The 12,916-nt window shown below is 46.2% G+C and overlaps 1 protein-coding gene across 1 annotated transcript in view; it reads right to left on the bottom strand.

Annotated features, from left to right (window-relative positions):
* Nucleotides 1-379: 379 nt before the first annotated feature.
* CASQ2 (calsequestrin 2) overlaps nucleotides 380-12,916 on the bottom strand; it is a 73,938-nt gene continuing 61,401 nt past the window's right edge. Inside the window, exons 9-11 of the mRNA XM_061121074.1 lie at nucleotides 5,088-5,188; nucleotides 3,008-3,082; nucleotides 380-1,792 (exon numbers count right to left, since the gene is read on the bottom strand). Coding sequence (XP_060977057.1) covers nucleotides 1,589-1,792; nucleotides 3,008-3,082; nucleotides 5,088-5,188 — 380 coding nt within the window. The 3' untranslated portion in view covers nucleotides 380-1,588. The remainder of the gene's footprint in view (nucleotides 1,793-3,007; nucleotides 3,083-5,087; nucleotides 5,189-12,916) is intronic.

Here is a 12,916-nt window from a genome sequence, read left to right as displayed (position 1 = left end):
TTGAACTTCATGAAGGGGAGGATGCGTTTAAGGGAGAGGGTAGTGAGTTTTGGTCTTGTGATGTTGTTTGAAGCACTTGTACAATATCCAAACCAAGATGTCCAGCAGCAGTTGAATGAGTGAGTCTAAAACCAAGGCGAGAGGTCAAGGTTAGAGACCCAGACTGGGAAGTTATTAGCTGATGGGCATGGATGATAGCTTGGATACCTTGGAAGAAGGTGAGAGCCGAGAGATACTGTGGAAGACTGACATTTAAAGGGTAGGCAAAGGAACAGAAAGAAGAAAGGAAAACTGAGAAGGAATAGAGAGGAAGAACAGGAGCCCAGAGGGGAGAGAATGAGCAGAAAAACAAAAAATCAAGAGAGGATTTTCAAGATAATCTCAGTACTTTCAAAATAAAACTTTAATGACAGTTAGTTAGCTGCTATTCCATAAAAGGATCGTCCTATTTTCAAAGAATTTGCAGTGTCTTACACATGTGTTAAAAGACTGAGAAAATAAATTAGAACATTAGAATGCACACCCAATGCTAAAACTATAGAGCACAATATAACTTCTAGATAGTTTGAAAGGCACTTGGGGATTTTTTCAGTGCCTCAGAGCATCATTATGAATCCTAATGACTGTTGTCCTGTTCAGCTGTGGGAGCACTGATCAGTGGAGAGTGAATTGCCCTCTGGAAAAACCAACTTGGACTCTGAATGGGAAGGCTGACTAGCAGCGACAAGACAGAGGGATATCAGGATCCCAGCTCAAGCTAGGACGCCAGCTGAACCCATCAGAGACCTAAAGACATCAGAAAGAATTAAAACATTTAATCCTTCTAGCTCTCCCGACCCCTGTGTGTATCTGCAAGAAGGTCATCTACAGGGAAGTTCAGAGAGCAAATCAACCTCCCATCCCAATATCCTAATATACTAGAAATGATGGTGACATCAGTATGCATGTTTTTCAAAACCTCTCAATAGCCATCCAAAGGCTTGGATCTGAGTTCATAATGATCAGATCTACACCTAAAATAATAAGTTTAATAGAACCAAGAGAAGCTGATTTACAAAACCTATTTCCAAGACTGAGCCTTCCCTAAGAGGGATCCTCTCGGCTTGAGGAGGGATCCTAACTAATATTCTAGGCACAGGGGCTAAATGGACTGTGTGTCTTCCCTGGGCTCTGGTTGTAAGGTCACACCATGCTTGTGACTTAGCAAGCTGTCCATTCTGCTACCATCATAGTGAAACAAGTAAACTTGAGCCGAGGTGTTAGGGAATTGCTCTCTCTAGACAACCAGATTCGGGCACTGCCGTGGCCACTGATGATCTGACAATGAATGAAAGCTTTTTCATAACAGTCAAGACAGCCAACATGGCAATAATTCCCCACTGTCCTTGCTGAGTGAGTGGGACTGCTGGATTTAGGAAGGCATTTGCCGAGTTGCACATCTGATGAGAAAGAAGTGGGGAAAGAGGTGTCGATAAAAGGAAAGGAACTGGCTGGACGAGGGCCGGGGCTGCTCGCTGCCACTTTGCCTGTCTGCATGGCAGTGGGTAGCTGTGGTTATGTCTTCGTGAAACTCGTCTGGAGTTGGAGGCTATTCATCATCGTCATCACTGTCATCATTGTCCTCTTCATCAGAATTATCATCGTCATTGTCGTCGTCTTCATCCTCTTCATCATCATTGTCATCATCCTCCGTGTTTATCTTCCCAGAAAGCACATCCTCAATCCAGTCTTCCAGCTCCTCAGCTGTGGGCAGGTCATCATCATCTGGAATGTCCATCCACACACTGTCAGCCTGCATCCAGAGACAGAATGAGTGTGAGAGTGAGTGCACAAAGGATCAGCCAGGCCAGAGGCTTCCAAGCGACTGTGCTGAGTGAACCCCAGGTCACTTACACTTATGAGGAATATGTGCACACGGGACCTTCCCGACCCAGGGATCGAACCCATGTCCTGCACAGGCAAGCGATTCTTTACCACTGCACCACCTGGGAAGCCCATTAAACAGAAATGCTTAGTAGCAAATGGTACGCATAGTATCCTGTTCGTGCAATATAAAAGGAAATCTATATTCCATTGCATTATATATAATATATATATTTCACTGTTTTTTTAAATTTTTTTACATTGTTTTATTTTATTTATTAGACACACAGCATGTGGGATCTTAGTTCCCCAACCAGGGATCGAACCCATGCTCCCTCCATTGGGAGCTCAGAGTCTTAACCACTGGACCACCAGGGAATCCCTCCACTGTTCGTTTATATAGCCAGTTAGCAATGTTCTTCTTTTTTCATTCTTTAGCAATGTCATTTCACTCTCTTGGTGGATGTTCAGTTACCTGGGAAATTCTACATTTATTATTTTGTAAACTAATTTTCAAATTACTGGGCTTCCCTGATAGCTCAATTGGTAAAGAATCTGCCTGCAATGCAGGAGACCCCAGTTCGATTCCTGGGTCGGGAAGATCCCCTGGAGAAGGGAAAGGCTACCCACTCCAGTATTCTTGGGCTTCCCTTATGGCTCAGCTGGTAAAGAATCCGCCCACAATGTGGGAGACCTGGGTTCAATCCCTGAGTTGGAAAGATCCCCTGGAGAAGGGAAAGGCTACACACTCCAGTATTCTGGCCTAGAGAATTCCATGGACGATATATGGTCCATGGGGTCACAAAGAGTCAGACATGACTGAGCAACTTTCACTTTTTCACTTTTTTAAATCACTAATAATGATTAAAATTCTGCTTACATTAAAACAGTTTAAAAAGAGAATGGTAGGATATAAGGTGAAAAGCAAAAGTATTTTTGGTTGCCCTGACCCCACCCCTGACTCAGACTAGGATCGGTCCATGTTGGCAAGTCTCCTGAGCTAAAGCTTTCTAAAGCAAGGCCAAGGGTCCTGCTCATTTCATGAGGGGCTGGACTCCTATACAGGATCTCACAGTCTGGGCTGTGTGGCAGAAACCAGGGCAGGTGGAAGTTATTTGAGCAAGCTTTCATGAGGTATACTCACATCTGTCACATTCACCACCCCAATCTGTGGCTTGAAGAGGTCAATCTTGAAAGTCTTTTCCCAATAGGCAACAAGCTGTAGCAACAAAAAATAAAATTAGACAGCAAGCATCATCCCCTGTTCAAGCCACTTTTTGTGGCTGGACCCACCTGCCATCCCATCACAGTAATGAGGTCACCATTGGTTAAAGGTCTCCAAAACAGCTGTGGGCATGGAGGAAAATGAAGACTTGGCATTCAGCACTTTAAATAAGCATGGAAAAAAGATGTCATAACACAAACTATGAAAGCATGTAATATAAAAGCTTCTATAGCTGGAAGGAAGAATATTACAGAGATGGTCCAAAGTTGTTTCCCAAATTCCCTGTGGTTCTTTTATAGTTTATGTGTGGTGAAGGAGCAATTCCCCTCCACAATATCTCACTTAAAAACCCCTTACCTTGAGCCTGTTTGCTCGTGAGATGTCTAGGAAAGCAGTGGTGTAAGTGTAAGTGCCCACCAGCTCTAAGTGGGCATGCAAGAAAGAAGAAGACTTCTCCATTCAGACAGACTTGGGTTCATGTGGACTAATATCTGACTGAGGCAGAACTCAACGAGTAAGGGGCCATGGGTTAAGAAAATGGAGATATTCAGTGGTAGAAAGTCTTCCAAACAAATATATGGTCTGATGGGGACTAGAGGATAGTCAAGAACTTGGAAATCAGAAGTCTGAAGATTTCTTATTTGCAAAAAGCAAGGCAAACATAGAGCAGGTCAGGAGAAAAGCAGACCATCTGTGAGCTTGCAAAACAAAATAGTCCAGGTAAATGAGAACTAAAATCAGGTAACGGCTAAACAAATAAAACTACAATATACAGCATCTTATAAGCATCATGACTTTGTTATGGTTGCCCGGAATTATGACATTGGCCTTAGGTGACATGGAATTCTCTGCCTTCGATTCACTCATCCTCTATGTAGGATTGGGTTCCAGGACCCCTGAGATCACTGACACCCTTCATTTTTGTATATTTAATCATAGATTGATCAATTGTGACCTATGCAACAAATGATAATTCCTGGAAGAAGATAGAGATCATTTATATTCTTTTTTTTTTCCTATTTTTTGTCTCACCGAAAAGCATGTGGGATCTTTGGTCCCCCGCCAGGGATGGAACCGTAGCCCCTGCAGTGGAAGTGTGGCATCTTAACCACTGGACCACCAGGGGAGTCCTTATCATTTATATCCTAATGATAGCTAGTATTGAGTATCAGCATTTAGCTCAACCTAAAGTCTATTGACTAATAGACCAAGCTTTGGCATCACATAGACCTAGGTTAGAAGATCACATCTACCACTTACAGCTTAAACCTCTCCAGTTGTCATCCCGTAAGATAGGTATTACAATGGTCTGTACTTCACAGGGTTGTTGAGAGGATTAGATGAGATGATGCATGTAAAGAATTTACCATAGTTCTGGGCATATAATAGAGTATATGAGCTATATTCATTACCACTGGGCTCACATATTGCTACAAATTGCTTATTCTCTTTAAAATAAAGCATAATCGAGGCTTTGATCATTGACCCAGCAAGAGTTTAAGGGCCTTACACATTCAACAGGTGCTAGATATTATGCTAGGAGAGCATGATGAACAAGACAGACAGGGTCCCTGCCTTCCCAGAAGTTGTTCTTAACTCCATGCAGAATGTTCATCTCTGAAGGTTTATTACTTAGAAACTCGGGTTGCCCCAGAGTGATGGTCCCCCTCAGAAAATGAAAGCGGTTAGAGCAAGGAGTGGTAGGCAGCTATGGAACCGTTGGCAGAAGAATTTCACCCACACTTAAGTGGGCCCCAGAGGAACTCAGGCCTCCAGGGAGTGAGAACAGTAAGTCTTACCAGGTCAGTGTGGGCACCAGGCCTTAAGTTCAGTGCTGTCCCAGGGGCCAAGATCTTCACATTGGGTAGAGGCAGCCACTGGGCTTCTACAAGTGCCCCTCCTATTTTACCTCCTCCTTTGTGCATCCAGTTCTCCCGCTAAACACAAACATGAGACTGTGACGGTGACCAAGGACGAGGTCCCAGTCTGAGTCACTCACCAGAGGAAAGTCGTCCGGGTCGATCCATACGATGCTCAGGTCTGGGTTGTCTGTGTTGTCCCGGGCAACCTGCTTCAGGATCTCCAGGAACTCATAGCCATCTGAAGCAGGATGCAAGAAGGTTGAGTAAGCTCTGCGCATGCATGGTTTCTAAGAGGGAAAGCAGAGTGCTGCTTTTCCATGAGGGTTCCTTAGGTTATTTGGCGCATACCCTCAATTCCAGGATTATTCTACAAAATGAGCCAGATGAGAACTCCAGACACAAAGCAGCTTATTCAAAGGAAACGGTAAACATCTTGACTAAAGAAATTAAATGTTTCACAGGGAAGTGCCTGGTTGTAACTCAAAGCTAAATTCCACTTGCTAAATTGCCTGTAAAAACTGACCAGCCGAAGAGTCAGAAACTGCAACCCCAGAACAGAGAAACTCCAGTCTGGTGCTCAGCGCTCTGCGCCATCTCTTAAAACGGATAATTTGTTATCCCTCAGAGCTCCCCAGAACATTCACTCTGTTGACCAAGAACTTTGAGCCTGCATTCTTAGTTTTCTACAAGTTCCTAAAACTTTCAAACTAAGTGGGCTTCTGATTGATGTGTGCATGCCAAGTCGCTTCAGAGCGTCTGACTCTGTGTGACCCTACACTGCAGCCTGCCAGGCTCCTCGGTCCATGGGATTCTCCAGGCAAGAATACTGCAGTGAGTTGCTGTGCCCTCTTCCAGGGGATGTTTTTGACCCAGGATCAAACCCGCATCGCTTACATCTACCTGCATTGGCAGGTAGGTTCTTTACTACAGTTGGTGTCAAAGCTCTGAGTTAGTGAATGGGGTTCCCTTCCTCCCTCTCACTATTTCCTTGAGAGCTCTGCCCTCTTCTTATTCAATTTACAGCATTCATTGCCCCCCCTCCCCCGCCCCAGGGGAAGGATGATTCATATGAAAAGCAGATACAAGCCTCATTAAGACAAGCTGATGGCTTCAAGAGCACAGAAAGCCTAAACCTTGAAGAACTGAGAAAGAAAAACTTTATGTCATAAACAAAAAGTTTGTTTAGTAAGAAAAAAAGAAATGTTTATTAAGAGAAAGCATAACCTAAACCTTCACCATCTCTCTCCCCGACTCCCAATCAGTAAGAAAGAGTTTAGGTTGTAACAAGTCCCTGAGAATAAGCTCTGTACCAGTGTGTATGTGTTTGTGTGTACAAGTCCAAGTGCTAGAAAAAGCACGCCCATGTATCCACATATAAAAGCTCCATGGTTTCCGGGAATCCCAGAGTATAGGGGACTCATGGTTTGTTTTAGAATAAAACTCAGGAAAATGGAAAGACCTCGGAGTCTCTTGGTGAACCCTCCGGTGCAAGAGCCCTAGGACAAAGAAGACTGTTAGGAGCCCTCGCTGAGTTCTCTGGGGGGACACAGATGAGGTTGAGGAGAGATGGATCTGAAGAGGCCCAGCAATTGGGATGAAGGGGACAAGTGATGACTAGTAGCTCAGACGGTAAAGCATCTGCCTGCAATGCATGAGACCCGGGTTCACTCCTGGGTTGGGAAGATACTCTAGAGAAGGAAATGGCAATCCACTCCAGTGTTCTTGCCTGGAGAATTCCATGGACAGAGGAGCCTGGCAGGCTATACAGTCCATGGGGTTGCAAAGAGTCAGATACGACTGAGTAACTAACACGCACACAGATATAAGGAAGACCTGTCCCCATGCCTGGGTGAACCACATACTGGAAAAGAAATCTATGGCATCCAGTCAATTTGGCTTCCCTGTGGCTTAGTGAAAAATCTGCCTGCAATGAGGGAGACAGGGATTCCATCCCTGGGTCAGAAAGACTCCCTGGAGAAGAAAATGGCTATCCCCTCCAGTATTCTTCCCTGGAGAATTTCAAGGACAGAGGAGCCTGGTGGGCTGTAGTCCATGGGGTCACAAAGAGCTGGACACGACTGAGCGACTACCACCACCAGTCAATTTTGAACCCCTCTCTGCAGCCTCTGCTGAACACGCCTCTCCTCTCTCCAGGCACCCTAGCCTTTGTTTGGCTACCTGGGGCCTCTTGAGAAAGGTTTTTCCCTTCACTTCCTCATCCCTAATACACTCTAGGGAAAATGCACACTATTCTTAGCAGCTCTGCTTTGAGCCGGTGTAGTCTCTTTAAGTGTGGCTAAATCATAATAAAGATTCAGAGTGGACCCCTCAGCCCTTGTTACCTGGAAGGCAGAACTACCTCCAGCAAAGAAGAGGGTCTTTATGGCCTGCAGCCCTATCCTGCAGAGATCTGGGTGGTGTGGGTGATTTTTCCATCTATCCTCTGAATTATATGACAAATTAGATTGTTTGACAGAGATGGATGGGGTTTTGTGCTTCAGAGTTTATCATCTATCACTGTAAGGGTGGGAGTGGAGGTGGGGCTATTCCTCCGGCAGCCCGTAGGTGTGGCTGAGAAAGTCTCTCCGGAGTGCCATTGGCTGCTGCTACCTGGACACCATGCGTCTGCCTTCTCTGGGCATGTCGCTGTCGCAGGACAGGGAACTATGGTGCCATCTGGGTTAGCTGTGGGTTTATGTATCATCAAATACACAGACTGCACCGGGGGTTTTCCTCAAGAGCATCAGTCACCACTTTCAGCAGCCGACGAGAGATGGATGGCTACAAATAAGGTGCGGCTGCCAGCACTCTGGAAAGTGAGGATCACATGTGACAAATCAGAAATTCACAAAGAGGATGAAATTCAACAATACAGTCAGGAATTCATGTAGAAAGTAAAGCTGAGGTACAAAAGACTGACTGACGTAAGGGAAGGCAGACGCAGGTCTAGGTACGAGTGTAGAGGACAGAGATCTGAACAGAAGCCGAACGCACGAGATGGCGCTGCTTGTTTCGGATGGAAAACCCACATATCACGATTTATAAATAGGAATGTACATACAGGGACATTTCTGTTTCAGAGCAGGTTTGGAGATAGAAAGATTGAAGGAACAAAAATTGGATCCTGCAAGAAAAATCAAATGATCTGGAGTTTTTACATAAACAGGATAAGTCAAAATTGTGGTTTAATGCTTGTTTTTAAGAATACAGAACATTTTTTTGTGAGGAGAATATTCTTTGTGCCTATGGAGGAGCAAGGAAAGCTCAAAAAACATGCCTCAATAAATTAATAAATGAGTTGCCATTAATGTTGGAATGTTTCATCCAGAGTCAAGGGCAGTTTTTTACATCCCGGATGATGTATTCTGTAAAGGGCCTACTCCCTCTGCATCCCTGAATATTTCCAAGAACAGAACCTGTTCTTCAGGGAGTCAGCCCAGCTTGATTCTTAAACATGTGGACACTTGGGGCAAATGGTCCAAATCCTGGGTCTGCCGTTTGGAGTGTGACTTAGGGCAAGTCATTTAATGTCTTGGTTTCTCGTCTGTAAAAGGGGGATGATAACAATAGTACCGATTTTGTGGACTGAATGTTAGTTAAATGAGTTAGTGTCTATAACACTTAGATGGTGCCTGACACAAAGTAAGGCTTAGCTATTATTCTTCTGAAATTCTCAGACACTCTTCTGCCTGAATACAAGGAACCTGGCCATTCATCTGTTTATCCAATGCATATGTCTTAAGTGCAAGGATCTGGGCACAAGGGTGGGCTAGATACAGTTTTGGCCCCGTGTGGCAGAGAAGACATTTTCCTATGCAATTACACCAGGAGGTGGTATATCGTAGAGTGATTCCTTCTGGTCGCTGTTGCTGATTCAGTGATTGAAGGCTGCAGGGGTGGCTATAGCAGCTGGTATGACTGTGAGAACCTTGCCTCAGTACAGGATTAAAGCAAGGCTTACTTACTTTGTTTTAAAGTCATTAAGCTAATTTTGATATTCCTGATCCAAGGCTCGCAAGCCCTGTTTACCTCTGTTAACCCCCAGCCTTGAATCCTTGTTGGAATGAATTCTCATTCATCTGTGAAAGCAGAAGTAAGACAGCCACACTGGCCTCATATGTCTTCAGTCACTAAAATTGTAACTTACAAGTTCAGTTTCTACTTAGGGACCACTTCTGTTTCTTTGTAAAACAGGTATCCTGGAAAAGGGACACATCCACTGTGGACCCTCCCTTTTTGACCAGGAAGGCAAGTGTTGGGAGCCATATTTCACTTTTGTAATTCAATGTTAAGCACAAGACTAGCTCACAGTCACAACTATACCAATGAATGAATGAGTTTGAAATTAATGACCATTTTCTTATCAATGATATACCCAGCTTTGAGGCCTTTTAAGATTGTGACCATGTATTTCTCAAAAAGAACAGCCTGTAATTCTTTTTTAAAGGGTAGATTAAGAAAAATGAGGAAATATTATTATTTTGAGATTTGTACACTAGCAGTTATTTCACCATTGAAAGTAGAGAGCTATTCTCTGTGGTCATTAGTTGGAGAAGCCGCCATTCTCAAAGCCAGAAGGGATTCCCAAACATTCCACATATCCAGGCAGGCTCCACCCAGAACATTTGTCTGTCTTCTCTCTTGAATATTTCCAGCGCTGAGACCCTCTGGCCTCCCTAAAGGTCTAGTACAGAATCAATAACCCAGACAGCCAAAAGTTGTTTTCTTTCATCAAACTGAAATTTCCTTTTTTCTCAAGAAGTCCATCTACCAACTTCTTCCTTTATGCACACAGGGCATTGTTCTTTACGTGCAGGAAGCCTGTGATCATGTTGCCCAACCTTGGTTTTACCAGTATTTCTCGAGCGTTTACTGGCTACTGGCTATTAAGTACTTCTGCATTTAATCTTTGTATGTAGTCCTGATGGAGGGTAGGAAGATGTTATTATCTCCATTTTAAAGAGGATGAAATTCAGACACAGGGAGAGTCCCTGACTTGCCCAGCATCTCACACCAGCAAGTGGCAGAGCCAGGATTCTAACTCAGGTCTCTGGTCTACACCTCGGGTTCTGTTTCCACAGCTCACAGCGTGTGGTCTCCACACACTGACCCAAACTGCTGGATCTTTTTGCTCAAGTCTGTGCTTGAGACTCGAGCACCAGGAGTGAAAGCATCCACGGGAGGGAAGCGAGGGCATGGACAGCGGGAGACACAAGGGTGGGCCTGGGGGCTGATGGGCTGGCCTTTGCTGGCCTTTGCCTCCCTCTCACCAGGAGTCATGGGCCCGTTCCCCTCTTTCTAGCCTGCAGCTGAGCCACAGCCTGTTCAGTTGGCTGTCAGTGATTTCCCTGAGTGTGCCTGGAATCTCAGAGCTGGATCCAAATAAAGAAGAGGGGCCAGTGCTAAAGAATGCAAGCAATGGAGATGCAGACATAGAGATCAGACTTATGGACACAGGCGAGGGGGAGGACAGAGAGGGTGAGACGAATGGAGAGAGTAGCATGGAAGCATAAACACTACCATATGTAAAATACATATGTGTGTATGTTAGTTGCTCAGTCGGGTCCAACTCCTTGCAACCCCATGGACGGTAGCCCAGCACGTTCCTCTGTCCATGGGATTCTCCAGGCAAGAATACTGGAGTGGGTTGCCATTCCCTTCTCCAGGGTATCTTTCTGACCCAGGGAGTGAACCCAGTCTCCTGCATTGCAGGCAGACTCTTTACCTACTGTCTGAGCTACCAGCGAAGCCCATGTAAAATAGGCAGCCAATGGAAATTTGCTGTCTGACTCAGGAAACTCAAACTGGGGCCCTGTAACAGATGACATATGTACACACGTATGTGCGGGCTAAGTCGCTTCAGTCGTGTGCAACTCTTTACAACCCCATGGACTGTAGCCCGCCAGGCTCCTCTGTCCATGGGATTCTCCAGGCAAGAATACTGGAGTGGACTGCCATTTCCTTCTCCAGGGGAATCTTCCCAACCCAGGATCCAACCCTCATCTCTTACATCTCCTGCATTGGCAGGTGGGTTCTTTACCACTAGCGCCATCTGGGAAACCCCGGACATATGTACACCCATGGCTAATTCATGTTGATGTATGGCAGAAACCAAACCAATATTATAAAGCAATTATCCTTCAATTAAAAATAAATAAATAAATAACCCAATAAACTAGATGCAGGTTTGATCCCTGGATCGGGAAGACCCCCTGGAGGAGGAAATGGAAACCCACTCCAGTATTCTTGCCTGGGAAACCCCATGGACAGAGGAGCCTGCTGGGCTACAGTCCATGGGGTCACAAAGAGTAGGACATGACTGAGCCCAGTGCAGTGAGAGCTCTGATTCCTTCTGTGCCAGACGAGGCTGGACCCTGAGATCCCACGACCCAGAGCGGAGGGCTCAGGCTGAGCCAGGTTTCCCACGGCGAGCAGGAGGCCTCTGGGAATCACATCTTTGTGGGAGGAGAGGATGATGATTATGCTTTCCTCCTTCCCAGTCAGGGAGGGCCTGGTGGGAATGAGGCTGCACAAGCCCTGGGGGACCAGTTCCAGGCCAGTCTCAACCATGCCAGAAGCCAGGGCCTGTCTGGCAGACACACGTGTGTCTCAGACCCAGCAAGGGCCCCGCAGTAACAGGTCCAGGCCCTCTGCACGCTGCCCACCAGGCCCTCACACTGTCCTCCTGACCCATCCTCAGGGGCTGGCGGCACTCATCCCATAAATACACTGAGAGACACCCCCGCCGCCCCCACACTGCTACCCCAGGTGCAGTTATGGGACTCGGAGTCTCACTCCTGGAGACAGGCCTAGGCTTGGGGAACCGGGCTGGATGGCCAAGTCCTGTGACTATTGCTTCTGAGGGAGGTGCCACAGATAAGCAGGCATCATGTGGCTTGCAGGTTGTGTCTAGACTTAGAAGACCCTGCACAGGCCACTTAACCTCTCTGGGGCTTCTATCTCCTCAACTGACAATGGAGAAAAAAGCTCCCCCATGACCTTGGGGGCTTGTTGATAATAATGATACTATTGTTATCATGCCAGGCACTTGCAGAAGAGACTGCAAAGATTTTCCCTGTCTTCTTTCTTTCCCACTCCATCAGCATTTAATTCATGTCAAGTATTCTTCACTATGTTTATCCTTCGTTACTAGGAGGGCTCCTGGTGTCATTGGGTGGGTATATTCTGTGTGCCCACATGTATCAGACCCAGGGCCAGATGCTGGGACACAAAGGTGTGGAGGGCAGTCACCTGAGAGGTCTCCTTTCAGAAAGGCCCACTCAGTACCTAAGCAGCCGCATGGCATCTGAACCTGGGCCCTTTGGGAGCCGTGGGAGACAAAGTTGAGAGCACGTCCCTGACAAGGTGTCACTCAGTCACCTGTTAGAGAGAGATGGGGGACATGATATGGGCCCTGCAGTCCTGAGCTGGCCCCTGAGACGTTAGAACACCCCATCACTCCTTACCACAGCGCTCCCTTCTCTGTCTCCCAGCTCTTGCGTATGTGCATGCATACTAAGTCACTTCAGTCATGTCCGCCTCTTTGCAACTCTAGTCTGTCAGGCTCCTCTCTCCAGGGGATTTCCCAGGCAAGAATACTAGAGTGGGTTGCCATGCCCTTCTCCAGAGGATCTTCCAGACCCAGGGATCGAACCCTCATCTCTTATGTCTCCTGCATTGGCAGGTGGGTCCTTTAGTACTAGTGCTGTCTGGGAAGCTCAGGCTCTTGGGTCCTGGAACTGGTGGGAAAGGCAAACGATACAGGAGCAGAGGTGGAGGTTACAGTCCAGGACTTGAGGCTGGACTGCCTGGGTTGGAACCCCAGTTCTACCACTGATTAGTCACGTGACTGAGGGATGCTACTTAACTTCTCCATACCTTTGTTTCCCTAACTGCATATCAGGGAAGATGATAATGACAGTACCTCTTGCTTACAAGGGCTTCCCTGGTGGCTCAGTGGTAAAGA

This window comes from Dama dama, chromosome 20 (assembly GCF_033118175.1).
Source record: "Dama dama isolate Ldn47 chromosome 20, ASM3311817v1, whole genome shotgun sequence".
NCBI classification, from domain to species: Eukaryota; Metazoa; Chordata; class Mammalia; order Artiodactyla; family Cervidae; genus Dama; species Dama dama.
Note: the sequence above shows the minus strand (reverse complement) of the source record. Positions and strands in the feature narration are given on the sequence as shown.